The sequence below is a fragment of the Eulemur rufifrons genome, chromosome 1 (assembly GCF_041146395.1).
Source record: "Eulemur rufifrons isolate Redbay chromosome 1, OSU_ERuf_1, whole genome shotgun sequence".
NCBI lineage: Eukaryota > Metazoa > Chordata > Mammalia > Primates > Lemuridae > Eulemur > Eulemur rufifrons.
The window spans coordinates 35,670,914-35,697,479 of record NC_090983.1 but is presented as its reverse complement, the minus strand read 5'-3'; the positions used below and the strand labels follow the sequence as shown (position 1 = coordinate 35,697,479).

Here is a 26,566-nt window from a genome sequence, read left to right as displayed (position 1 = left end):
TGCTATGGTTATTGAGGGTCTTTTGTGGTTCCATGTGAATTTTTAGATTGTTTTTCTACTTCTGAGAAGAATGTCATTTTTTAAATAGGGATTGCATTAAATCTGTAGACCACTTTGGGTAATATAAACATTTTAACAATATTAATTCTTCCAATTCATGAACATGGGAAAATGCATATTTTATTTGTTCAATCATATATGCTAGCTGTATAAGACAGTACTACACTGTCCAATACTAAAAGGAAATACATTAATTCAATGTCATATCATCATACTCTTTAATCACAATCCTTTTTCACCTTGAGAAGAAATCTCTCTAGAACAAAGAAAGATTGTTTACTCATAATTGACCTTTGATCTTTTGATTCTGTGAACAGCAACTAGAGCAGACAAAAATCCTTAGTTCTAAAATTTGCATTCTGCTATCACAATTATAATAATGATGGGCAAGAACAGACCAGACAACAATTTTAAATAAGCAAACAAATCTTAACAGCTTGTCTCCTTTTCTTTTCAAATAAGAGGACAAGCAAATGTGCCTACGTGATTTATTATCTGAACCAAGCTATTCTTAAAAATACATATGCTCCACCTGTCATCTAGAAGAGATTTTAACTGTAACAAACAAAAATCATTGTCTGTAGTGAATATTCTATAGCATTCAAATTGATAGCATCAAATAATTCCTTAGAGAACTGGGTAATATTCTCAGTGACCCAGTGGGGGCATTTGCCTGCTATGCCTCTGGTAGGCATTTCAGTGACTCCTACCGCCTTTATCCATAGGCTCATTAGATGTTTCGTGTCATCTTTTCTGAAAGCAGAAATTTTAAGATAAAGCAATCTATATCAAGTACTATGTATAATGTGAAATTATTGGATCTCGTGAAGCTCATTAATATTCATTGTAGAATGTTTCTTTTTTTTTTCTTTTTTCTCCCCACCCCCCTAGAATGTTTCTTAAATTTATTAACAGTCTGTCTAATTTCTAAAGCCTATAGATCTTTCGAAATAGAATTGGATAACATGACTTCAGAACTACCTTAGAAGGTTTCATTTTGATATGGATTCTAATCAGTTCCTACCATGGGTTAAGAGAAATGATATTTTGTATGAGACACCTCAGGTGTTCTAAAGCCCATCAGATTAGATCATGATACAGTGACATGCTTGGACTCACAGCACATTAGCCCCTTGTGGGTTAGCCTTCCACACACACAAAAAAAATGTGTATCTTAATTCACTTTCAGTTTCTATCAAAGGTTGTGATAAGAAATAGCTATTTGACTACCACTTCTGCAGGTCCTGTCAAAGATCATTGAAACTATGTTCAATTATCTTACTCAAGATACCCTATGTATCACTTGTTTCCAAACCTGACTGATCACCAGAATCATCTAGGGATACTTTACCAGCACTAATTTTTGAGTACTGACTCTGTTGTTGTGAATCTGCATCTCTGCGGGCAAGGAGTGGTAGTAGTGGTCATCCCTGGAATTTGTTTTTTTCCCCACATTTTTTTATTTCAAAAGATTTAGGGAGTACAAGTGTTTTTTGTTACATGGATGGATTGTGTAATGCTGAAGTCAGGGCTTTTAGTGTACCTGTCACCAGAATAGTGTACATTATACCTGATAGGTACTTTTTTTAATCCCTCGTACCCCTTCCAACCTCTCCTCTTCTTAGTTTCCAATGTCGAATACACCATGTTATGACCATATGTACCTACCATTTAGCTCCCACTTATAAGTGAGAACATGTGGAATTTGTATTTTTAAAATGTCACTAGGTGATACTGACACATAGGTTTAGAACTTCTACCCATGTCTAATGCCCCCTGTAAGGCATATCTTTCAAAATTTAATACCAGTGTTAAAAGAAAAACTTAAGACAAATTAAATTTAACAGAGTTTAATTGACCAAAGAATGATTCAAGAATAGGGCAGCCCACAAATAAGAATAGGTTTAGAGTAACTCTAGCACTGTCGTGTGGTCAGAGAGGATTTATAGACAGAAAAAGAAAAATGATGTGCAGAAAACAGAATTGAGGTACAGATTGAGGTACAGATAGCTGGATTGGTTATAGCTCGATATTTGCCTTATTTGAACATGGTTTGAACAGCTGGCCACCTGTGAGTGGTTGAAATAGGTGAGCTGTGATTGACTAAGACTCAGTTATTTGTTATAAGAGTAGGTTAGATCACATTTAGTTAGGTTATAGTTTACTATGTACAAAGAAACCTTTAGGCCAAACTTAAAATATGTAAGGAGGCATCTTTAGGCTAAACTTAACACCAGAAAAAATATCACTCTCCACTTGAGAAGTCTAAATTAACTGTTTTAATTACAATTAAAATTTCCCATATTTTTCTCTTTACTTTAGAAACCAGGAAGTTTGGGGCCATATTTTATAACCATAAAGTCACAGCAGCTGTATTCATTTGGATGATTATAATAGTTACTTATGTCTACTTAGAACTTTATCTATTAATTCATATCCTATTAACTTGTTATATTTGTCTGTTTCATAAGTGACCTCAAATCATTCTTGAAAAAAGGCAAGCTATAAATAGAAAAGAATGCAAAAGATAAATTGGAATTACACAAAGGACAAAGTAAACAGTAAGTTTCTCAAGAGACTTCTCTTCATGGTAATATGAGGAACAGACATTTAGAAAACAACTACCGACTTCAAAGCACATGAACATGCTGGAAAAAATGCTAAATTTATCTTTTATAATGTGTAGCGAAGCAAGCAAAAAATAAGAGAAAGCGTAAGGGGCCAAAATGAGAGAATTCATAAACTGAGAGAGGTCACAGTATACAGAAGTGAACAGCTGCCCTGGGGACTCCGCTGATCCCTGGTGGTCTAAGCTTTGCTTTAATGAGTCTCCATTAAGGTGGTTGTTTGGGGTTGGAGGGCATGGTGGTTGCTCAGGAACAAAGCCTCAAATCTGAGCAATGTAGGAAGTCATAATTGACATCCCACATAAATTCAAGAATACTGAAAGGTGACACAATGTCAAAATGAGGGTTCTGAAGAAATAAAACTTTAGAATATTGAAAGGTGACAGAACCTTTGAATAGGGAAAGCAAAGTAAGGGAAATGTCCTGTTTTTGCTTTGTTTCTCAGTGGGGAAAAAAAGATAGTTGCCTTAAGAATTTGTAACCACAAGCTTATTCTCATACATCTCAACACTGCAAATGTTGTCTATGAAATCATTAAGCAAGAATTAAGCTTAAAATAGTCCTTGGTCTCAGGAGCACCTCTCAAAAGAATATGTAAATTCCAAAGGAACCAACTTAAACTAAAGCCTCAAAAACTTTCCTGCTTAAACTTCTTACAGGTATAAGCATAATAATAAAGGAAAAGTACCCAGAGAAATAAACCACCAGGACCAAGAGTTGACAAACAGCAGAATCAGATCAGCAAAGACCACAGATATTGGAATTGTTGGATACAGAATATTAAAAATATTTTATGTGTGTAAAGAGAAATACAAGGTTAATGAATACATGACTAAGTATAAAATACTATCAAAAATGACAAGGCTTATTTGAAAAATAACTTAATGGAATTTCTGGACAATAGAAATAAAATAATAAAAAATTAGAAGCTCAATGAAAAAGATAATGTCCTACAAATGGATAATTTCACAATTATAATGTTAAGTGAAAGAAGCAAATTACAGATTACTTATAAGATGACTCGACTTATACAAAGACATGGAAAAACTAAACAGAAATTGCTTAGGAATATTCAGACATGTAGTAACTCTACTTTAAAAAAATGATGAATAATACTCCAAAATGCAGGATAATGATTTTTTTTGCTACAGGGCAGGGATGTGAACAGGAAGGAGCAATGGGGGAGAGCTTAAAGGTATCGGTAATATTCTATTCCTCAAGATGAGCTGCACTTGTATGTTTACTGCAGCACTATTCACAATAGCAAAGATAGGGAATCAACCTAAGTGTCCATCAACAGATGAATGGACACAGAATATGTGGTGTATATACACAATGGAATACTATTCAGCCATAAAAAGAATAAAATCACATCTTTTGCAGCAACATGGATAAAACTGGAAGCCATTATCTTCAGTGAAATAAGGCAGACACAGAAAGACAAATATTGCATGTTCTCACTTATAAGTGGGTGCTAAAAATGTGTACACGTGGATGTAGAAAGTGGATTTATAGACAACTGAGACTTGGAAGGGTGATGGAATGGGAGGGGAGTGGATAATGAGAAACTACTTAATGAGTACAATGTACATTATCTGGGTGATGGATACCCTAAAGCCCTGACTTGACCACTAAGCAATCTATACATGTAATAAAATTATGTTTGTATCCCATAAATTACACATTAAAAACTATGGGCTGTAGCTACACAGGTGTTAACTTTGTTACTATTTATACACTAATCTCCTATACTCTTTTGTGTACATATGAAATATTTGTAAACTATTTCAAAAATAGAAAAAGAATAATAAAGCTACTGATTGACTTGCAAACTTGACTTATTAAGTTACGGAATTTTCAGACATGCTCATTTCATATACCAGACTGCAATAACTACTGTTGAAATGCCATAGATAGGATCTGTGAGTTGAAAGCACAAAGGCAGGAGCTTACTATTTATGGAAAAAGGTGTATGAGGAGAGTAATGAATTAGAGGACAGTTTTACAGAGCTGGAAGAGTATAATGGAGGTCTACATCATGGTATGAGTGCCACAGAAAATGTTATGAAAGCTACAGTAAACATTCATGGACTGCTTCAAATCCGATCACAACTTCAATTCCTTCCCCTCAGAAAGTTTTCAGCTAATGCAAATTGAAGACTAGACTAGGAAAGTAGATACCTATATTTTAAGAGAAGGTAATGGGAAATGGTATTTTTTTTTGGAAAATTTTCTTGTAAGCCAATGTTACTCGGTCATTTATATCCTGTGAAGCAGAGGATACCTGTCTATACCTTTCAGAAGTTACTTGAAATGAATATCATTACGCAAATTCAAGCAATCAGATTATCCTTACTTACCCACTTGGAATACAATTTTGTCTCAACTCTTGGCACAAAACTAACAGCTTTAATCATGACATCATAAACATTTAGAAAGATATCTATGTAGTCATTAAAGTCAGGTTCAAACTTAATGGTGTCATTATCAAGAATCAGTCTCATGATGAAACCTGGATGTTCAAAAGCTCTAACAGAATCCTGCAAAAAAATAAAAAATTTTACATACATAAAAATATATATAATTTCATATATAGACATAGATATGAATTGTGATAGACTAAGGAGTGCACCAGTCCCAATTATAATAGAATACATGGGAACCCATGCATTGTCTAACGCCCTGAGACAGCTAAGCCATGGAGGAGCTCTACTAAAAAGAGCAAGAGTGATTCCAAGGTAGACTTGCTGGTATCCAGTATCCATTGGGCCTAGAGGTCAACTACAGGGCCAAGGTCCCAGAAAAACAAGGGGTGTATAGCAGCAGGGTTCTAGAATCATGCAAGAAAGAGCCCACAGAGAGATTCCATTTCAAAGGCACTGCTCACATTGTAATAAGACCTCCTTCCAGAGACAGAAAAGCCTACTCACAGTAACTTTCCCCAGCCATCATGACCCAAACTTTCCAAGTATGTGAATTTTCACTTATTTTCACTAATCCTCACCTAATGTGATAATCATATATTCTAAATATGCAGGTTGACCCTAATATTTTTAACACATAAGTGTAATAGGTCTAAAGATGTACTTTCTGCTCTCTCATTAATAAAGACATTTTATCATTTTCCTCTCTGAAAGAATTGAAAATAAATTAGTAAATGCACATTGGTGTAACAGAACTATACTTACTGGGGGTTGTGCAATTAAGTCTGTGAAATCCTGCATGGAGACTAAAGCAAGGTTCTGCAGCTGTAAAGTCATAAGTGCAGCAGCACAGTTGAAAAAAGATTCCAATTTGGCACTGCTGTCACCAGTTGGCAATTGCTTTTTTTTATTACCTTGGTAATAAATATTCTGCACTTCTGGAAACCACCTTGAAAGAACAAAAGACTTTTAAAAGTCAATACTTTCAGTGAATTACTCCATTTACATTAAGCATTAACAGTAATTTCTGGACATCCAAAGGTCTTCATAGAGAGGTATATTGCAAAATGACATTATCCACTCTCTGAAATGTAAGTGCTAGAATATTTCACTTCTGGGAAAAGACATTTTTAATCTTAGCCAATAGGAAATGACTCAGCAAGGTGATGCTGTGAGAAAGATGTAAATCTAACTCTTGGAACTATGATTCCTGCACTTTTTGAAGAAATATGAGAACTAACTTTATTGGATATTATGAGATACTCCTTTCCACTCTCCTAAATGTTCTCCAGGGAATGTATTCATTTGTGTTAAAACACAAATAACTGATTAAACCAAGGGACAGCTTGTACCATGTTCAACCCATTTGGTATTTCATGCTGTTCTGTTTCACAATGACTTGAAAACATGATACAAATCAATAAAATCTTATATTTTATTTTCCCATTTCCCTTAATGTGGTATCCTGAAAGAGTGTCTGGTCTAAAACAAAGTTTCAAATAAGTACATATCCTTGTAACAAAATAATAATAGTGAAATTTTATATATAAGTACATCATGATAAGTGAAATTTTCAACTTACAAAACTACTATCCAACACTACAGAAATAAACAATATTGATATCTTCTTTTATAAGAGATAATGGATTTTTAAAATAGTCAATATCATTTCAGGAGTTGCTTGAATGTTCCAAGAGAGAAAATCTAAGTTTTAAATATACTTAGTCAACCCTTCAACAAAGTATGTGTTGAGTGTCTACCACATACTAAGAATAGTGCCATACAAGATATTAAAAAATGGCATCATCATTTCTCTCATAATTATTAAGCAATATGTCATAGCAGGAAAAAACTGAAGTTAAAGGATAGAGATAGGGAAGGGAAAAGAGGAGATGGGTATATTCACACCTAATGAGAGCAGTGCACACTGGGGGATGGACACACTTGAAGCTCTGACTTGGGTGGGACAAAACATTTGTACCCCCATAATACGCTGAAATAAACACACACACACACACACACACACACACACACACAAAAGGATACAAATACAATTTTGCATTTAAGTAATGGAGAAGGGTTTCATAATGAAGATGGTAATTTCACAATAGCCAAGATATGGAATCAAACTAAGTGCCTATCATTGGGTGAATGGAAAAAGAAAATATGGCATACATAATGGAATATTATTCAGCCATAAAAATGAATGTGATTTGCAACAACATGGATGGAACTGGAGGACAACATATTGAGTGAAATAAGCTAGGGATAGAAAAACAAATATTGCATGTTGTCATTCATATGAGGAAGCTAAAAAAAAAAAAATGATATCATAGAGGTAATCAGTAGAATGGTGGTTACCAGATGCTGGGAGGAGTGGGAGTCGGGGGGATGAAGAGAGATTGGTTAATGTTCTAGTGTTTGATAGCACAGTAAGGCCAACTAGAATTTATAGTATATTTCAAAATAGCTACAAGAAAATATTTGGAATGTTCCCAATACAAAGAAATGATAAAATGTTTAAGGTGATTGCTATTCCAATTACCTTGATTTGATCACTATACATTGTATATGCACGCATCAAAATATCCCATAAATACACATACCCCATAATTATTTACAACTATTATATATCGATTTAAAAATTTGGTATGCAGGGCCTAGGGCTCAGAAAATAAAATCTTAAGACAGATGAAATCATGAAATTGTCAAGAGAATATAAAGAGAGAAAACAAAGGTCTGAGGAGCCCCACTCTCAGGGGATAGTAAGAAAAAGTAGAACCAGAAAAAGGGATATCAAAGAAATAGAGAAGCACAGGGCACAGAAAAACAGGTTTCCAGAAGCCTGAGTGATAAACCACGCTAACCGCTGAGTAGAAGTGGAAGATGAGGTCTAAGAAAAGACATTTGGGTTTGGGTTAGATGTCATAATTAATCATTTGCTAATTGTTTCTCCACTATGAGCTGATGTTCTGCCTTTTAGTCATCATAAACACATTCTGACTAACTAAAGTATGGTCAGAGAGTTCCTTTCTTAGAATCAATCAGGAAGCATCAAGAAGAGATACAGCTAATCAATCTATATTTCTTAGCAAAAACTATTCAATAAAAGCTTGTACTCTACTTTGTACTTGACATGCATTTTATTAAAAAATTTACAGTGCTAATGTATTCCTAGGGTGTAACCCAGAAGTTGTAGATCATGATAATTTAGTTGTACTCTGTCCTTAAGATGTCATTTTCTTCCTTGTAATTAATTACAGGGTTTCATTCTTCACCTCTACTCTATTTTTATGTTAACAAAATACTAATATGAAATAAAAGGTTAAAGTTTTTTCAAGTAATATCAGATAAATAATTTAGTTCTAACATATTGGAGAAAAAAAAGATAAAGGAAATATTTAATATTAAATAATCAAGATACATTTCCAAGTAACTTTTAAGCCAGAAGCTTAATGCCCTCTGTTATCTTAAATTTGATCAAATTTTAATGTCCTATTTATTATAACTTAATGACTTGTGATAGAGACAATTTTCTTATATTGTTTCAGAGTATACTTCTGGCACCTACGTCATGAATTATCATATGTGGCTATTCTATTCTGAAGGGCCAATCCAAGGAGATGTTTAATTGTCATTTGTTAAGTCTAACTTCCAATGAGATTGCAAATTCATTTAAACAATATACTTTCTCCGCCTAATCATTCTTTAAACTCTTCTGCATGCCCCATCCAAACACAAATGATAGGAGGCACAGCACCTTGCATATATTAATAGTAGATGTCAAATATATATCTGGTGAATGATTAGTTGATGATTATTCCTGCATGGTATCCAACATCCCTCTCAAAGCAGAGGCAGAAACTAGACATTTAGAAAAAAGTAACCATTCATCACGATCACTTTAGTTTGTGCACAATCTATGCTTTGTAAACATTATAGACCAAGGCAATTCAACACATTATGTTTAACTCTCATATATAAATGATTAAAATCTTATTAAAATGGGATTTTCTACAAGCAGTTAAAATGCAGTACCCCATCATCACATTTTTAAACTTATGTTTTCCTACATGAAACTTCAAAACTTTACACTTTAAGTAGAGTCTCTTTGGCAGATTCCATGTGTTTCATGACGATGGTCTGAAAAGTTGACAGCTCTAATGCATCTTGGCGATTGTGAAATTCTTCAATATCAATTAAACGTAATTTTCTGCAAAAGATAAAATTGAACAGTGATTTAAGAATGAGGTTTTTTTGGTATTTAATATTTTTACTAATTGGTCCCTTCTCAAACATATCATATTGCTAAGTTTTATCATTAAAAGTTGTGTTCCATAAAACTAAATATTCTAATGAACACTTGTTATTTTTTGTCTTTTTTCTTAATAGCCATTCAGACTGGGGTAAGATGATATCTCACTGTTGTTCTGATTTGCATTTCTCTGATGATTAGTGATGTTGAGTATTTTTTCACATACCTGTTGGCCATTTGTAGGTCTTCTTTTGAGAAATATCTATGTGAAAAGTTAAAAAATTTGAACACATTAGGTAGAGAGTGAAAAAATAGATAACAGAAAATGGGAAGGGTAAGTTGGGGGGAGAAGGGGGAAGAGAAGTGGGTTAAAGGTTATAAACATACAATAAAATAAAAGGAATAAACTCAATGTTTGATAGCAGAATAAGATGACTATAATTAACAAAAATGTATTGTACTTAGGTGATGGACACCCTGAATACCCTGACTTGATCACTATGTATTATTTATATACATGTAACAAAATTTCTCATGTACCCCATAAATTTTCACAAAAAAACTAAATATTCAAGAACAAAAGATATTCTAATTTAAAAAATAATTTATATAATTAAATTCAATAGGAACACAATATGATATGAAACTTCACTGTGAAGTAGAAGAAGGTTGCAATAACTGGAACTTGATGGATATTTTCGACTGGTTTGTGCTTTCAAACTGTAACAATTTGAACAAGAAAAGAGGTAGGGGCTCTATGCTGACAGGATCCACTGCTCTGAAAACAAAAATTGTACCCTCTCTGAAAAGAAAGCAGCCCCAAATATCAGGGAGCCATGGGGTGGAGAGGTCTTACACCTAATTAAGACCCAGTATATCAAAGTCTTTTGAACCTGTCTGATCTTTTTAAAGAATACAGGGCCCTACTCAAATCATCAGCTTTCAGTACAATCCCTCTTTTGACTACAGTGCTCTGGGTCTCTGTTATATACATGGTTTACTCATCTAAGAATTTTGTCTGGCAGATTAACTAAAAAATGAAACAACAACATTAGCATTAGTCATTGTATTATTAAAAAATCACATTTAATTTTTACTTAAAGACCAATATAAAATACTGGTTAGTAAACAAAACACATTTCAAATCTATTTCTTATTTTATTTTATTGTTTTATTTTAGAGACAGGTTCTTGCTTTGTCATCCAGGCTGGAGTGCAGTGGTGCAATCATAGCTCACTGTAACCTCAAACTCCTGGGCTCAAGCGATCCTACTATCTTAGCCTTCCAAGTAGTTAGGATTACAGGCACGCACCCCCATGTCCAGCTGATTTTTTGTTTTTCATAGAGAAAGGGTCTCAGTATGTTGCCCGGGCTGGTCTTGAACTCCTGGCCTCAAGCAATCCTCCCACCCCAGCCTCCCAAAGTGCTGGGATTACAGGAATGAGCCACCATTTCTGGCCAAATCCATTTCTTTATATTCTTTCACAAGCTAAAATTCATCTTTTAAGTTGTAATGCATGTAATGTACATGACATCAGTAATACATTAGGCATAAAGTAGATACAACCATTGCTACAGAACCTTTCACAATGCGTTATTCTGGACAATGAGCAGGGTAATGTTTTAAATAAAATACTTCTAAATAAAATAAAATGTTTTAAATAAAATACAGATGCATGTGGTGTGAAGCAGCACTGAATAAGAAATAGTTGCCAGGGCAGGAGCTCTAGAATTCCCTTTGCCACTGAGCCACCAGACCAATTGTCCTTAGTTCCTTAGTGTTTGATTTGAGATAAAATTCTAGACACAGGCCACCATCTTTGATGTTTTGAGATTGACAGGTTTAACAGTACAGCTTTCCCATGAAATCTCTGCTAACAACATTGCCCATTTGGTCAATAGGCTGAATTGTTAAAAAGGGGGGAAAAATACTACCAGACACTGTTCCTACTTTCTTAGGATGTTCCCTACAATCATCTAGCATTGGAACAATAGTTTAAACCATCAGTTTAAAACAATAGAAAGGGTCAGGAAAAGGAATATTACTCCTTATGCATTAGCTTGAACATGGTTAGTGAAGGGAAAATATTTATCTTAAGTCCCTTTAAAAGTTTTATGATGGCTGGGCACGGTGGCTCACACCTGTAAGCCTAGCACTTGGGAGGTCGAGGCGGGTGGATTGTTTGAGTTCAGGCGTTCGAGACCAGCCTAAGAAAGAGTGAGACCCTGTCTCTACTAAAAATAGAAAGAAATTATCTGGACAACTAAAAATATATACAGAAAAAATTAGTCGGGCCTGGTGGCACATGCCTGTAGTCCCAGCTACTCGGGAAGCTGAGGCAGAAGGATTGCTTAAGCCCAGGAGTTGGAGGTTGCTGTGAGCTAGGCTGACGTCACAGCACTTTAGCCAGGGCAAGAGAGCAAGACTCTGTCTCCAAAAAAAAAAAAATAAAGTTTTATGATGATGAGTCTTCTGATCACCAAAATTATTTCTTTTCAATTTTCAATTAGTAGAACTAGATAGGTCCAAACCACCCAGGCTGTGAACCTCAGGATCTTCTCTGAACTCTTCCTATTCCTTATCTGCCACATCCAATCAGAAGTAAATACCTGAAGATTCATCTGTTTGTCACACATCCCTCCTGCCCTCACACCTGCTATGTGATACTCATCACAGGGTGAAACCCACCTTGACTCTTGGCTCCATCACCGGTTTCAGGCAGGAGGAATTTCAATATTCCTGGGCCAATATTCTGGACTCAGCATCAAGTCAGTTTCTGACTTTATTCCCTGGTTCTCAAAACCAATTGTCTCACTTCTTACCAGAACCAAGTTGCCCCCACAAATTCTATTCTAAGCATCTACATTCCTTGCTTGTCTCATGAATTTTTCCCTTTTCTAGAAATATGTTTTGCTTTTGCCAGCTCTCATTTTTTGTAACTTTCAAAGTAGGACACTATAGGCAGTGCACTTCCTTTTTTCACTTAATAATACATCCTGGAGACTTGTCCATATTAGCACATTGAGATTTTTCTCACTCATACTTTATAGCTGAATAATATTTCATTGTGGGAATGTACTATAACTTATTCAACCAGCACACTATCAATGGATGCTTGGTTATTTCCAGTCTTTTACTCTTATTAAAAAATGCCACTATAAAGAACTTAATACCTCTATCATTTCTAACATTTTCAAGTGCGTCTATAGGCTACTTTCCCAAAAGTAAGATTGCTGGATTCAAGTGTAATTTGTAATTTTGACAGGTATGTCTGGATTCCCCTCAAAAGGGAACCCATTTCTCCAAACTTCACCAACAAAGTGTGATATCAAACTTTTGGAATTTTACCAAATTTGGAGGGGGAAATGATTCCTAATGTTTGTATTGCAATCTCTTTGCATTTCTCATATTATGACTTAGTTTAAATATCTTTTTAATATGTTTAGGAGTGATTTAATTTGTTTCCTGAGTGTTATACAGTAAATGAATCCATAATGTTCTGATCTAGCATTATTTTTCTGGGCTCACCTTGGTCAAATCATGAATTTTAAAAATCCATTTTATCTTTTAAAATGAGCTTAACTTTCTTAGACATCTGCCTTTTACATTCAACTACTATAATTTATATCATATTATAATTACTACATTTTGTTGTGATCTTCATGTATGCATTATTTTTCCAGCAAAAATATGTGTGTGGTGTGTAGGTAGTGAGTGCATTACAAATGCTATCTCTACCATTAAGTGGGTTCTGTAAGTGTAAATACCAAATGACAAGAATTTACACATTCCCACCTAGGGAGTATCTTGTCAGGTTTCCACACCCATGCATTTTAGAGTTATTCAGATCATGTTTTGTATTAACATCCCCCAATCCATTGCCATACATAAAGATCTCCTGTATTTTCAAGGTCTGCTGAGATGTGGGGCAAATGACTATTACCCAGAGTAACGATGCCCTGTGTTTCATCTCTGGCTACTACTCAGAAGGGCAGCACGTGTGAATGTCCATCCCACTCTTAACACTCACCTAGAGAGTAAAAGCAGCCTATGCCTTCAAAGACAACAACATAGGAGTTGGTGGGGGGTTCTCTCCACCCATAGACTGCAAAGCTTCTTTCCCATTTGTCTTTATCACGGATGCCTTGAAGTTAGCTTCCATTGCTGCTACTAACACCTCCACCACCATAACTATGGAGGCTAATTTTAAATATATCCACTATTCACTTTTTTTTTTTTAATCTCAGCTTTGTTATTTTTCCTTCCCCTTTCGCCTTTCATTTTTTTGTCTCTTGCTTCCTGACATTGCCTACCAGACCATTTATAGGTAATACTAGGCCATGGAGTCCCATCCCTCAGTATCTACCTCAGTGTGTTCCAGGAGTTCCATCTGGGAATGGATATAAAAGAAAACAGTCCGGGCGTGGTGGCTCACGCCTGTAATCCTAGCACTCTGGGAGGCCGAGGTGGGTGGATCGTTTGAGCTCAGGAGTTCGAGACCAGCCTGAGTAAGAGCGAGACCCCACCTCTACTAAAAATAGAAAGAAATTATATGGACAGCTAAAAATATATATAGAAAAAATTAGCCGGGCATGGTGGTGCATGCCTGTAGTCCCAGCTACTCGGGAGGCTGAGACAGGAGGATCGCTTGAGCTCAGGAGTTTGAGGTTGCTGTGAGCTAGGCTGACGCCACGGCACTCACTCTAGCCTGGGCAACAGAGTGAGACTCTGTCTCAAAAAAAAAAAAAAAAAAAAAAGAAAACAACTTATGGCATTGTTTTGAAAATGAAATGCACTAATGTATGCACATATCCTTTGTGAAAGAGAAATATGACTTCATGATTGCATGCAAAATTAGATCATGGTCCTTGTCATAAAGAGATATTTGAACCCCAATATCCAAAAGAAAAGAAATAAGAAAAACATGGGACAAAGAGATGACCTCCTTCTGTTCATTAAAATCCAAATTAAGAAGACAAATAACCCATACTGTACAATGGAAAGTTGGAAAAATGCACTTCCTTACTGTATGTAGTCTGAAAGCCAAAGCCAATTTTAAGGTTCCTAGCCCATTCTGTGAAGTCACCAGAGGCCCCTGAACTATGAAGCAAGGTCTGAGTATGCTTTAGAAATAAAATATAATCTGATTATATTCTATAGGCCTTGGTTCATTTAGCCAAGTAAGTTGACCCTGGAACTCCAGAGCCTTCCATAGTGTACAACCAGGAATGAAGAGGGAAAGGAGCAATAAATCAGAATAATTAATCCATGTGGAGAAGGCAGAACTTCCTGGAAAGGTTCTTAAATGAAACTCCCTGCCCAAGCTTTCCTGCAAAAGGGAATCACTCAGAATTTATAAAGAAATCCTGACATAAAGGAAATGAGAAGAAATTCTGTAAACAGAAAATCTATATGAACAAAAATATAAACTCTTATTGAAATACATACATAAGATTGAATGTTGAAATACATTCTTAAGACATCCGCAAACATATTTAATTTAATTACACATGTATAATTTCCAAAATTAATATGAAAAGGTAGTATATTCCAGTCAGAATACTAACAATTTTTTTCTTTCTGTCCGTCTTTCCACCTTTCTTTTGAATTGTATAAAATAGCTTTAAATTTAATAAGTAAAAGTAAATTTTAAAAAATATCCAAGAAGAGTATAAAAAAAGAATGGAGATTTCTCTTGCCAAATGTAAGAACATACTATAAAATCGCCTTAATCAAGTTATACAGTATTTGTACTGGAAGAGATTCAAAGATTAGCGGAATAAAATAGAGAATCCAGAAGGATATTCTGTAGATTATCATAAATTCTGTAGATTAAAGAGTTTAATCTATGACAAAGGTGATAAATTCAATTAACAGAAAAAGGGTAGATTGTTTCACATATTACATAATGCTGGCACAATTGGCTATCTGGAAGAAAACCAAAATGAATCTCATCTTACACCTCAGATGTAAAAATGATCTCCAGGTAGTCAAAAAGCTATAAAAATAAACACAATATAAAATTTTTACAAGGTAAGCAGGGATATCTCACATACAAGTCACTGAATAGGGAGACCTTCTTAACCATGACTAGGAATTCAGAAGTTAGAAAAGAGAGACATATTTGGCAATATATCAAAGGAGACTATAAACTCAGTCAATGGACAAATTATAAACCCAAGTTTTAGCAGTTAATTGATTTGTTTGTTTCAGTTAACAAACATAGAACTGAAACTTCTACTATACTAAGAGATTATCAAGTTGATCAGAAAAGGCAAAGAACCAAACAAAAATGGACAAAAGATACAAGTAGAGAATTCACTATCTAAAAAAATCCAACTAACCAACCAACATATAAAAAGATGCTCAAATTCCCTAGTAGTCTAGCAAATGCAAATGGAACTAACAATGACATAATACTTTATATTAACTGGACAAATGCTCTAATATACATAGCTAGAGTTTTGGAGAAAGAAGTTCTCATTTATTGTTGGTAGAAATGTGATGTATCAAACATTTCTGGAAAAAAATCTAGCAACATCTACTAAAATGAAAACACAAATATGCTTTGATCCAGTAATCTCACTTTTGGGAATCTACCCCAGGGAAACAAAAGTACCAGTAAATAAGGACATATGTATAAGGTCATTTCCTTACACATTATTCATAGTAGCAGAAACTGAAAGCAAAATGAATGTCCTTAATGGAGGTATAGCTGAAAAACATGATGATTCAGCCACACCATGAAAAATTGTACACCTATTAAAAAGTATAAATTATAGCTACACTAGTTCAGTCATAGGGATTTTTGCAAAATATTCTTGAGAAAAGTAAAATACAGTCATTTTTATACAACAAAGACCAAAAACTAGTATATGTGTGTATATATTTATGTCACATATGTACACGTGTGTGTACATACATATGTATGTGGCTATATAAGCATAAAGAAAAATGTGGAAAGAAACCCACTAGATTGTTATTGTGTGTCATTTAGCTGGGTTAATGGAAAGAAGGGTAAGTATAAGGAAAAGAAAGGCGGGTGGAAGTCAAGCAAAGTAAAGGCAAAAACAGACTGCATTTTAAGTGTGTATAATCACATTTAGGTATCTGTGTAAAATTATATACACATTGGCATAAAGAAATTAAATTAAAATCTGTTAAATAAAGGAAGAAAGAGAAAAAGAGATGGAGTAAGGGAAGAAAAAGGCCTTAGACACCAAAACTCACTAATCATTTTATATGTGGGAAAATTGAGGCCCAAAGGACAAACAGAGAGCCTATAATCAGATGGTGACAGAGGTAGGGCAATTTGGGATGATTTTGCTTCCTGGAGCAGTCCCAGGAGTAGGATTAGGGTAGGTGCTGGGTGGGCTGTGGAATCCAATGTTGACGGAATTCAGAGAAGTTGGTGAGTAAGCGCCCCCTGTCCAGGGGGTTTCTGAGGGCAGAGACAACAGCTGTGCTTCTGTACCGCCCACAGCGCTTAGCGCACTTGTAAAGGCAGTAGCTTTGCCTTTGCTGGTCTGCGGGAGGCAGGACAATGTGCTCATTTATTTTTCCCTCATATAGTCAGAACAACACATGCAAGAAAAACCAAGGGACCCTGGAGAGCAGGTCGCATGTAAGCCAGGCTGTAGTCGGCTGGGTGAGCAAAGGCTCACCAGACCACCTTTCATACCTCAGCTTTGGAGACAAGGGAGCATCTCATTTATCATAAGGGCACAGACAGATCCAGCTTTTGAGAGATCTAAAGAGAAACTCTCTTTAAGAAAAATAATATAAATCTGTATTACTTTTGCAAATTTTATGAAAAGCTATGTTCACATGAGTATATTGCTAGGATGCCTTTGAGGGCCTAGCAATGGGGCATGCAAGGGAGGGACATGAAGCTGAAGCTCCTATGTGGCGTGCGAGGCTAACCCTCCTAGGCCCAAGGGCCAAGCTCTTTGCTCCAGCCTTCATGTCCAGCTCTGCCATGTGCTTCCTACACATGGCTGCACTGTCCCTGCCAAAATAATGCCCTATGAGGCTCGGCCAAGATCCCCCAAGAGGCATCCAGAAACGTGACCTCATCCATTTACTTGAGCAATATTTTCTAGGTTTCTCAACCATTTAGAAGATTGGAGCAGCTCGTGTTCTGTGTGATCTAAAACAAGGTATGATAATTCAACCAGCCCTTAACTATGACTACCCTTAACGCATGTGTGGCAATTGGGTGGGGAAGAGAGTGTGAATTGGGTTAGAGATAAAAGGCAACATTCACCATTTGCTCTATATACTTCTACATTGTTTATTTAAAGCCATGTTTGAATGCATACATTAAAATTATAATTAATGTTTTACTTTGCAGTTAAAATGGTAAAAGAATAATTAAGGTTTGATAAAATAACTTTCAACTCTCTTTTAAAAACCTCAGTAAAGTCAGAAATACTCACTTAAAATTACTGTGCCACAAATCTAGCACAGCCAGCATTGTGGGGTTCATTGCATTCAAGTGATCCCTCATATAACTACTTGCAGCTAAAAAAGATTTCCTCCAAGGTTTTGGCAGAATTTCCATCCTGAAAAAAAAGAGAAAATATTTAGTTATCTTCTTTAAAAATTAAAAGAAAGTATTTCTATAGTAAATGTACTTTTTAAGTAATAGTGATTTAATTTTAATAAAAATATGAGTATGCATGGTAACAAAATATGCAATGTGTTAAAATATATAAAGATCATACTCTTGGCCGGGCGCGGTGGCTCGCGCCTGTAATCCTAGCACTCTGGGAGGCCGAGGTGGGCGGATTGTTTGAGCTCAGCAGTTCGAGACCAGCCTGAGCAAGAGCGAGACCCCATCTCTACTAAAAATAGAAAGAAATTATATGGACAGCTAAAAATATATATAGAAAAAATTAGCCGGGCATGGTGGTGCATGCCTGTAGTCCCAGCTACTCGGGAGGCTGAGACAGGAGGATCGCTTGAGCTCAGGAGTTTGAGGTTGCTGTGAGCTAGGCTGACGCCACGGCACTCACTCTAGCCTGGGCAACAGAATGAGACTCTGTCTCAAAAAAAAAAAAAAAAAAAGATCATACTCTTTATGGTTTAGTATCATTTCATTATAATAAATAATGATTATGAAATTAGATTTGAATCTTTAACACATAAGGTAACTAATTTTCTTTTAGACATGTCTGGCCATGCGGAGTGCAGTGGCTCACTGTGCACTGCAGCCTCACACTCCTGGGGTCAAATGCGCTTCCTGCCTCAGTCTCCTGAGTATCTGGAACTATGGGCGCATGCCACCACACCTGGGTTACTTTATCCAAGTGAGTCTACAGTAATGTACAGAAACAGATCAAACATAAACAGCACCCAGCTATCTTTCCTATACATTTTCAAAGATTCTCTATTAATTTCAGACACACAATATTTAAATTTTCTCTTTACTTATTCTTAAATTTTTTTCTTTATTGTTAAAACATTTTAAGGATATAGTCCAGCCTGCCTATAGAAATCCCCTTGAACTTTACCCTCCATTAATATGTAAAGGTCATTTACAAATTACAAACACTCACTAATGTTCTCATTTGAAGACACATTTACAGTTGACCTTTGAATAACACAGTTTGAACTATGCCCGTCCACTTATACATGGATTTTCTTCTGCCTCTGCCACTACTGAGAAAGCAAGACCAACCCCTCCTCTTTTTTCTCTTCCTCAGACTATTCAACGTGCAGATGATGAAAATGAAGACCTTTATGATGATCCATTTCTACTTAATGAATAGTAAATATATTTTCTCCTCCTTATGATTTTATTAATAACATTTTCTTTTCTCTAGCTTACTTTACTGTAAAAATAGAGTATATAATACATATAACATACAAAATATGGTTAGTTGACTATGCTATCAGTAAGGCTTCTGATCAATAATAGGCTGATAGCTAAGTTTCTGGGGAGTCAAAAGTTATACATGGATTTTCAACTGCATGGGGGGCCTGCACCCCTAACTCCCACATTGTTCAAGGTTCAACTGTATTCTGTAATTCCCATGATTTGAATAATCATCTTTTATATACTGAAGATGTACCATCTTCATCTTCAGAGCATATTTAAACATTTATATTTTATGTCTGTAATTTTTTTATGCTCACCAATTTTCAACACTTAGTCTTATTATATTATTACACAGAAAGTTTAATTTAGTTTTTCAGGTATGGCCATACCACCTTTACAAATACAAAGATTGATTTTTGTCTTTCCCCAGGAGAAAAGCTGTTCTCTACTTAGGATATATGGAAATGGCTACATAATTTTTTGTGTGTATGTGTGTTGAATGGGAAACAATTTGGGGCACTTTTAAATGATATAAAAGAAACAAAGTAAAGCTGAATTGGTTACGTCATCACATAAAAATAAGTTCCATTCTTCAAACTATTTAAGAGATGTTAATTATTTTTAGAAAAAAATACATAGCAAGTAGGTTTTCCTGTTATATATTCTACATTTTAATCCATGCAATAAATTAAAATACATTCTATACATGCATATTTTCTGCAGTGTTCCCAAGATGCTTTTGTGCAAATTGCCATTAAGTTTTTATGTTCCTCCCATATCTGAAGCCTGAGCTAGTTGCTGTGGAGATACAAAGGCCTATATCAAAATTCTTTCCACCAGGGTACTTCTGTTTTAGCCATTTACATGTCCATCTGTCCATGTGTCTATGTGTCTATCCATCTATCCAACAATTTGTAAGTGTATCATATGATAGCTTAAATACATAAATAAAGATTGGAAGAACAATCAGTGTTATACAGGCATACCTCAGAGATACTGTGGTTTTGGTTCTAACCATCACAAGGAAATGAATATTTCAATAAAGCAAGTCACACAAATTTTTGGTTTCCTAGTGCACATGAAAGTTATATCCATATTATACTATGGTCTATTTAGTGTGCAATAGCATTATGTCTTAAAAAACAATGTACATAATGAATTTAAAAATATTTTATTGCCAAAAAAATGCTAACAATCATCCGAGCCTTCAGCAAGTCATAACCTTTTGCTGGTGGAGGGTCTTGCCTTGATGTTTATGGCAGAGTAATAATTGCTGAAAGTTGGGGTGGCTGTCGCAATTTCTTAAAATAAGACAACAATAAAGGTTTCAACATCAATTGACTCTTCCTTTCATGAAGGATTTCTCTGTAGCATGCAATGCTTTTTGATAGCATTTTACCCATGGTAGAAATTCAAAATTGGAGTCAATCCTCTCAAATATTGCCACTGTTTTACCAACTAACTTCATATAATATTCTAAATCAGCAGTCCCCAACATTTTTGCACCAGGGACTGGTTTCATGGAAGACCATTTTTCCAGGGGTAGGGAGGAGTGGGGAGGTGGAGCTCAGATGAAACTTTGCTTGCTCACCGCTGCTCACCTCCTGCTGTGCAGCCCCCACCACCCCATTCCTAAGTTTCATGGAAGACAATTTTCCCACAGACAGTGTGGGGTGGGCAGACAGTGGAACTCTGTGGCCCAGTCACTATCTGCAGCCTGGAGGTTGGGGACCGCACTTCTAAATCCTTTGTTGTCATTTCAACAATGTTAACAGAATCTTCACCAGGAGTAGGTTTCCATCTCAAGAAACTACTTTCTTTGTTCACCCATAAGAAGCAACTCCTCATTTGTTCAAGTTTTATCATGAGATGGCAACAATTCATTCACATCTTCAGACTTCACTTGTAATTCTAGTTATCTTGCTATTTCCACCGAATCTACAGTGACTTTTCCCCGCAAAGTCTTAAAGCTCTCAAAGTCATCCATGAGGGTTGGAATAAACTTCTTCCAAACTCCTGTTCATGTTGATATTTTGACCTCCTCCCATGATCATGAATGTTCTTAGTGGCATCTAGAATGGTGAATCCTTTCCACAACATTTTCAATTTACTTTGCCCAGATCCATCAGAGGAATCACATTATCTATTGTAGCTATAGTCTTATAAAATGTATTTCTTAAATAATAAGACTTGAAAGTCAAAATTACTCTTTGATCCATGGGCTGCTGAATAGATGTTTGTGTTAGCAGGCATGAAAACAACATCAATCGCTTGTACAGCTCCATCAGAACTCTTGGATGTCCAGGTGCATTACCAATAAACAGCAGTATTTTGAAAGGAATCTTTTTTTCTGAGAAGTAGGTCTCAAAAATGGGCTTAAAACTTTCAGTAAACCATGCTATAAACAAATGCGCTGTCATCCATGCTTTGTTTTTCCATTTATAGAGTACAGAGCAGACTTAGCAAAATTCTTAAAGGCCCTAGGATTTTTGAAATGGTAAATGGGCATAGGCTTCAACTTAAAGCCATCAGCTGCATTTCCCTTATCAAGAGAATCAGCCTGCCCTTTTTAGCTATGAAGCCTGACATTGACTTTTCCTCTTTAGCTATGAAAGTCCTAGATGGCATCTTCTTCCAATATAAAGCTGTTTCATCTACACTGAAAATCTATTGTTTAGTGTAGCCACCTTCAACACTGATCTTAGCTAGATCTTCTGGATAACCTGCTGTGGTTTCTAAATCAGCACTTGCTGCTTCACCTTTCATGTTATAGAAAAAGCTTATTTCCTTCAACTGCATGAATCAACTTCTGCTAGCTTCAAACTGTTCTTCTGAAGCTTCCTCATCTCTGTCAGCCTTCAAAGAATAGAGAATGCTATGGCCTTGCTCTGGATTAGGCTTTGGCTTAAGAGAATGTGGTGGCTGGGCTGATCTTGCATCCTGACCACTAAAACTTTCTCCCTATCAGCAATAAGGCTGTTTTGCTTTCTTATCATTTGTGGGTTCACTGCAGTAGCATTTTTAATTTCTTTCAAGAACTTTTCCTTTGCATTCACAACTTATCTGTTTGGCTCAAGACGCCTAGCTTTTGGCCTATCTGGGCATTCAATGTGCCTTCCTCACTAAGCTTAATCATTTCTAGCTTTTGATTTAAAAACGAGAGACTTGCAATTCTTCCTTTCACTTGAACACTTAGAGGCAATTGTAGGGTTACTAATTTGCCTACTTTCAATATTGTTGTGTCTCGGGGAATAGGGATGCCTGAGGAGAGGGAAAGAAATGGGGGAACAGCTACTTGGTGAAGGAGCCAGAACACACACATTTACCGATCAAGTTTGCTGTCTTATATGGGTGCGGTTTGTGGTGCCCAAAACAATTATAATAGCAACATCAAAAGTGCTACTATTATATTAATAATATGGTGATCACCACAATAGATATAATAATAATGAAAATGTTTGAAATGTTGCAAGAATTACCAAAATGTGACACACAGATACAAAGTGAGCACATGCTGTTGGAAAAATGGTGCCAGTAGACTTGCTTGATCAGAGTTGCTTTCAATTCCTAAAAAATGCAACATCTGTGAAGTGCAATAAAGCAATGAAGTATGCCTGTATTTGAAATATATACATACAGATATATTCATATGTTTATATAAAAATTATAAACATATATATGAGAAAATATAATTGGTACATAACTATATAAACACAGAAATGGTCACATAATCAATATCCTTAGAGAAACCTGATCACTTACTCAGCACGATGGGGTAGAAGTTCATCTGTCTTTTTATCATCTTCTTTTTCCCTAGGATCTTTTAAAACAAAATCAACTAAAAGAAAATGGAAAAGTTCTAATAAATAAATTTATATTAATTATAGCATATTTTCAAGTAATTACAAAACTAACTCTATTAAAATTGTTAATTATTTAAATTATGTTAAAGTTGTTTAATAATGAGCAATTTATGTATTTATGAATAGAAGAAAATTTTAAGATTTATGAAAAAATCTATCATGTCTGTGTCTTTGAGAATATATGTTCCCTTTCTTAACAATGTGTCCCTCTTCTTTCATTTGAAAACGATAATTGCTTTTAATGGTACATTTTCCTTTATAGCTAATCCACCAAAAATGTTCTTGTTGAACTGAATGTCAACAATACAAAGTGTAGAAGTTTTCTTTCACTGAGGAAAGGCACATACAGTTGGCCTTCTGTATCCACACATTCTCCATCTGCAGATTCAACTAACCATGGACGGAAAATATTCAGAAAAAAAATAACAAACAAGAAAAAATAATAAAATAAATAGAAACAATAGAATATAACAACTATTTACATAGCATGTACATTGTATTAGGTAGTATAAGTAATCTAGAGATGATTTAAAGCAGGTGAGAGGATGTGTGTATCTATGGGAGGTGGTGGCGGGTGAGTGGTTCTGGAACCAATTCCTTGCAGACACCAAGCAATTGTATTGGTTTGTTCTCTTTTAAATTGCATAAAGTGGAAAACAAAACACCACCACTAATAAGTGGGAGCTAATAGATGGATACCCATGGGCACAAAATGATATAAGAGTCATGAGAAACCAAAAAGTGGAGAGGGCAGGAGGGTGGGTATGGGATAAAAATTTACCTATTGGGTACAATGAACATTATTCTGGTGATGCGCACACCAAAAGCCCTGACTTAAGCATTATACATATTCATGTAATAAAAATACTTGTACTCACTTAATTAATATTTTCAAATTAAAAAAAATACAAATTTGAGCAGTGGTAATAATAATATTAACAGCAACACTAAAAAAATAAAAGCATACACAATCTTGTTATAAAATCAGTATGGTAAGCTACCTCTGCTTCTGTCTTCTGTGGTCTTTATTCACAATTAATTCTAATTTTCCCACCTGTCTTTCAAGATGTTCTTTCTAAAATGAAATGATGCTATTATATAACTCCCTTACTTAAAATCCTTCAGTGACTCTCCTTTACCTTCAAATGCTCTAAAAAGGCATATAAGCCCTTCAGATTCTGCCCCTCCCCAAAATGCACCCTAAGCTTTGGCCATCAGAGTTGTTTGCAAGCTAAGAAGAGTCTTTCCTGCATGTCTGCCACCATTTATGCCATTAGGCCAAGCACGTTCCATAGTATACTGTTCCTTATCCTTCAAGACTCAGTTCTGGCGCCTCCAGAGTCCTTCCTAACTAGTCAGAGATGACCTCTTCTCCCTGTCCTGTCTCCCTCCTCATTGCACTTACTACTTTGCTTTATAATTTACCTCCCTTATTATACCATGAGCTCTTTGAGGGCAGGGATTTGGCTCTTTATTTTCTATTACCAGGATGCACAATATGAGTCATAAGTTCAATGAATGTCCTCCTCCTAGCAGGGTCCCAGAGCACTCCAGAGTACTGTGATTTCTCTAAATTTAAACGCAGCATCCATTATGCCAGGTTTACTATCACAACCAATTGGAGAACCTTTTTACAAAAGGTTACAAGTTCCAAGGCCCTGCGTCCAGGGATTTTAATTCAGGCGGGGCTAGAAATCAGTATTTTTAAAATGATTCTGATGATTAGTCAACCTTAGGATCTATTGGTCTGTGCCACAGGTCAACAAACTTTTTATATGAAGGATCAGAATGTAACTGTTTTCGACTTTGTGAGCCACAAAGTCTGTCACTGCTACTCAACTCAGCTCTTGCAGCTCAAGAACAGCCATAGACAATGTGCAAATGAGTGAGTATGGCTGTGTTCCAATAAAACATTATTTACAAAAACAGGCAGTGGTCATTTGCCAACCTCCAGTACACAGCAACAATTCTACAACACATCACATTCTAATTTATGACATTAGTAATATTAATGCTCATTATTAATGCTTAAACTTTTAGGTAATTATTCAAATATTTATATCCTATCTCTCATGCCTGCACCAAAAGATCCTTGAAGGAAAGGTGCATCTTAAAGGGAGAGACTATCTCCTAAGTGCCTAATGCCTTGCATAAATTAGACACTCAATAAATATTCTGAGGGGCTGAAATTGATGTTTTATAATTTTTTTCACTACTATCCTTTGTTGAAGGGATATATCCCTACAAATAGAAAGACAGCTTTTTTTTTGTAGTATTTCATTAGTGAAATTTGCCTAAGATCTTAAGTAATGTAACAGCAGTGCAAGAAACAGTACAATTAATAAAATAAGCAGTTTCAAGTATAGGTATTAACTTTTAGTACAAAAAATTTATTTTTAATGAGACATATATTCAAATTAGAAAGCAAAGAGTAATACCAATTTACCTATGGATTTCTTTACACTAAGAAGATAATCTTCTCTCATTTCATCAGATAATACACTTATGCTGTCAGTGAGGACTTTCAGATGTTGTGGAACTAAATTCAATACATGTTCTAGCCAAGAATCTTCCATTGGAGCTACATGGTCCGTATCAATTCCATGGTGAATATAATAGTAATACCTCTACCAAAAAGAGATAAGTAAAATGTAAATGGGTTTAGTACTCTACCAAAAGAAATATGTTTATCAAAAATAAAACTACTAAGCAAAATTCAAGTTTTAGGAGAATAAAGTATTTATAAATCATAAAAAAAGTATTTTGTGCAATTCATGTAGGCATTATTTGAGATCTCAAATTTTAAAAATATATATTTCATGAAAATTAAAGCTCTTCTCTAAGTTCATAACTATACAGGAAAACATCAAGTTACATTATCAAATGTATATTATACTTAACAGATTCCATGCTGAATTAAGAGTTTACTGTTTTATAAATTTTTAAAATGTATTATATTATAATACTTTTTGTTCTTTTATAATTGATAATCAGAGGGAGATCTTAAAAGCTGTACGCAAATCAGTATCTTTATATGTTAATCCCAGAAATATTATAAAACAGAATTTAGGAAATTTCCAATTGGCCTATCAATATTCCATACTATAATTTTATAACTGCTATTATATTAATATGCATGCAGAAAATAATCATTTTAGGACAAGGTATTTTTCTATAATAATGGACATTTAACTTCAATATTTTTCCACAAGTTTTTATGTCACTTCTTGGAAATAAATTTAAACATCAAAATACTTTCAAATTAACATTGTTAAAGTCTTTGATATTTATATTTTTAAAATTTTTTATGTATTTGAAATACTGAAGAATTACTCCTTCTAAAGTAAGTTAATATGCTTTGTAAAATGTACATTATATAATTAAGATACTTTCTCATAATGAGGCTAACTTTAACATGGGAAGCAGACAGATTTGAGATTCTTTAATTGTGGTCTTACATGGACAGGGGAGAGTGGTTTCCTCCATTAAACCAAAAGAACAATTTTACATAACT

The 26,566-nt window shown here is 35.0% G+C and overlaps 1 protein-coding gene across 1 annotated transcript in view; it reads right to left on the bottom strand.

Annotated features, from left to right (window-relative positions):
* DNAH7 (dynein axonemal heavy chain 7) overlaps positions 1 to 26,566 on the bottom strand; it is a 238,249-nt gene that overhangs the window by 197,306 nt on the left and 14,377 nt on the right. Inside the window, exons 6-11 of the mRNA XM_069469091.1 lie at positions 25,499 to 25,679; positions 22,952 to 23,027; positions 17,805 to 17,930; positions 9,204 to 9,323; positions 5,876 to 6,059; positions 5,048 to 5,227 (exon numbers count right to left, since the gene is read on the bottom strand). Of these exons, the coding sequence (XP_069325192.1) occupies positions 5,048 to 5,227; positions 5,876 to 6,059; positions 9,204 to 9,323; positions 17,805 to 17,930; positions 22,952 to 23,027; positions 25,499 to 25,679 (867 nt within the window). The remainder of the gene's footprint in view (positions 1 to 5,047; positions 5,228 to 5,875; positions 6,060 to 9,203; positions 9,324 to 17,804; positions 17,931 to 22,951; positions 23,028 to 25,498; positions 25,680 to 26,566) is intronic.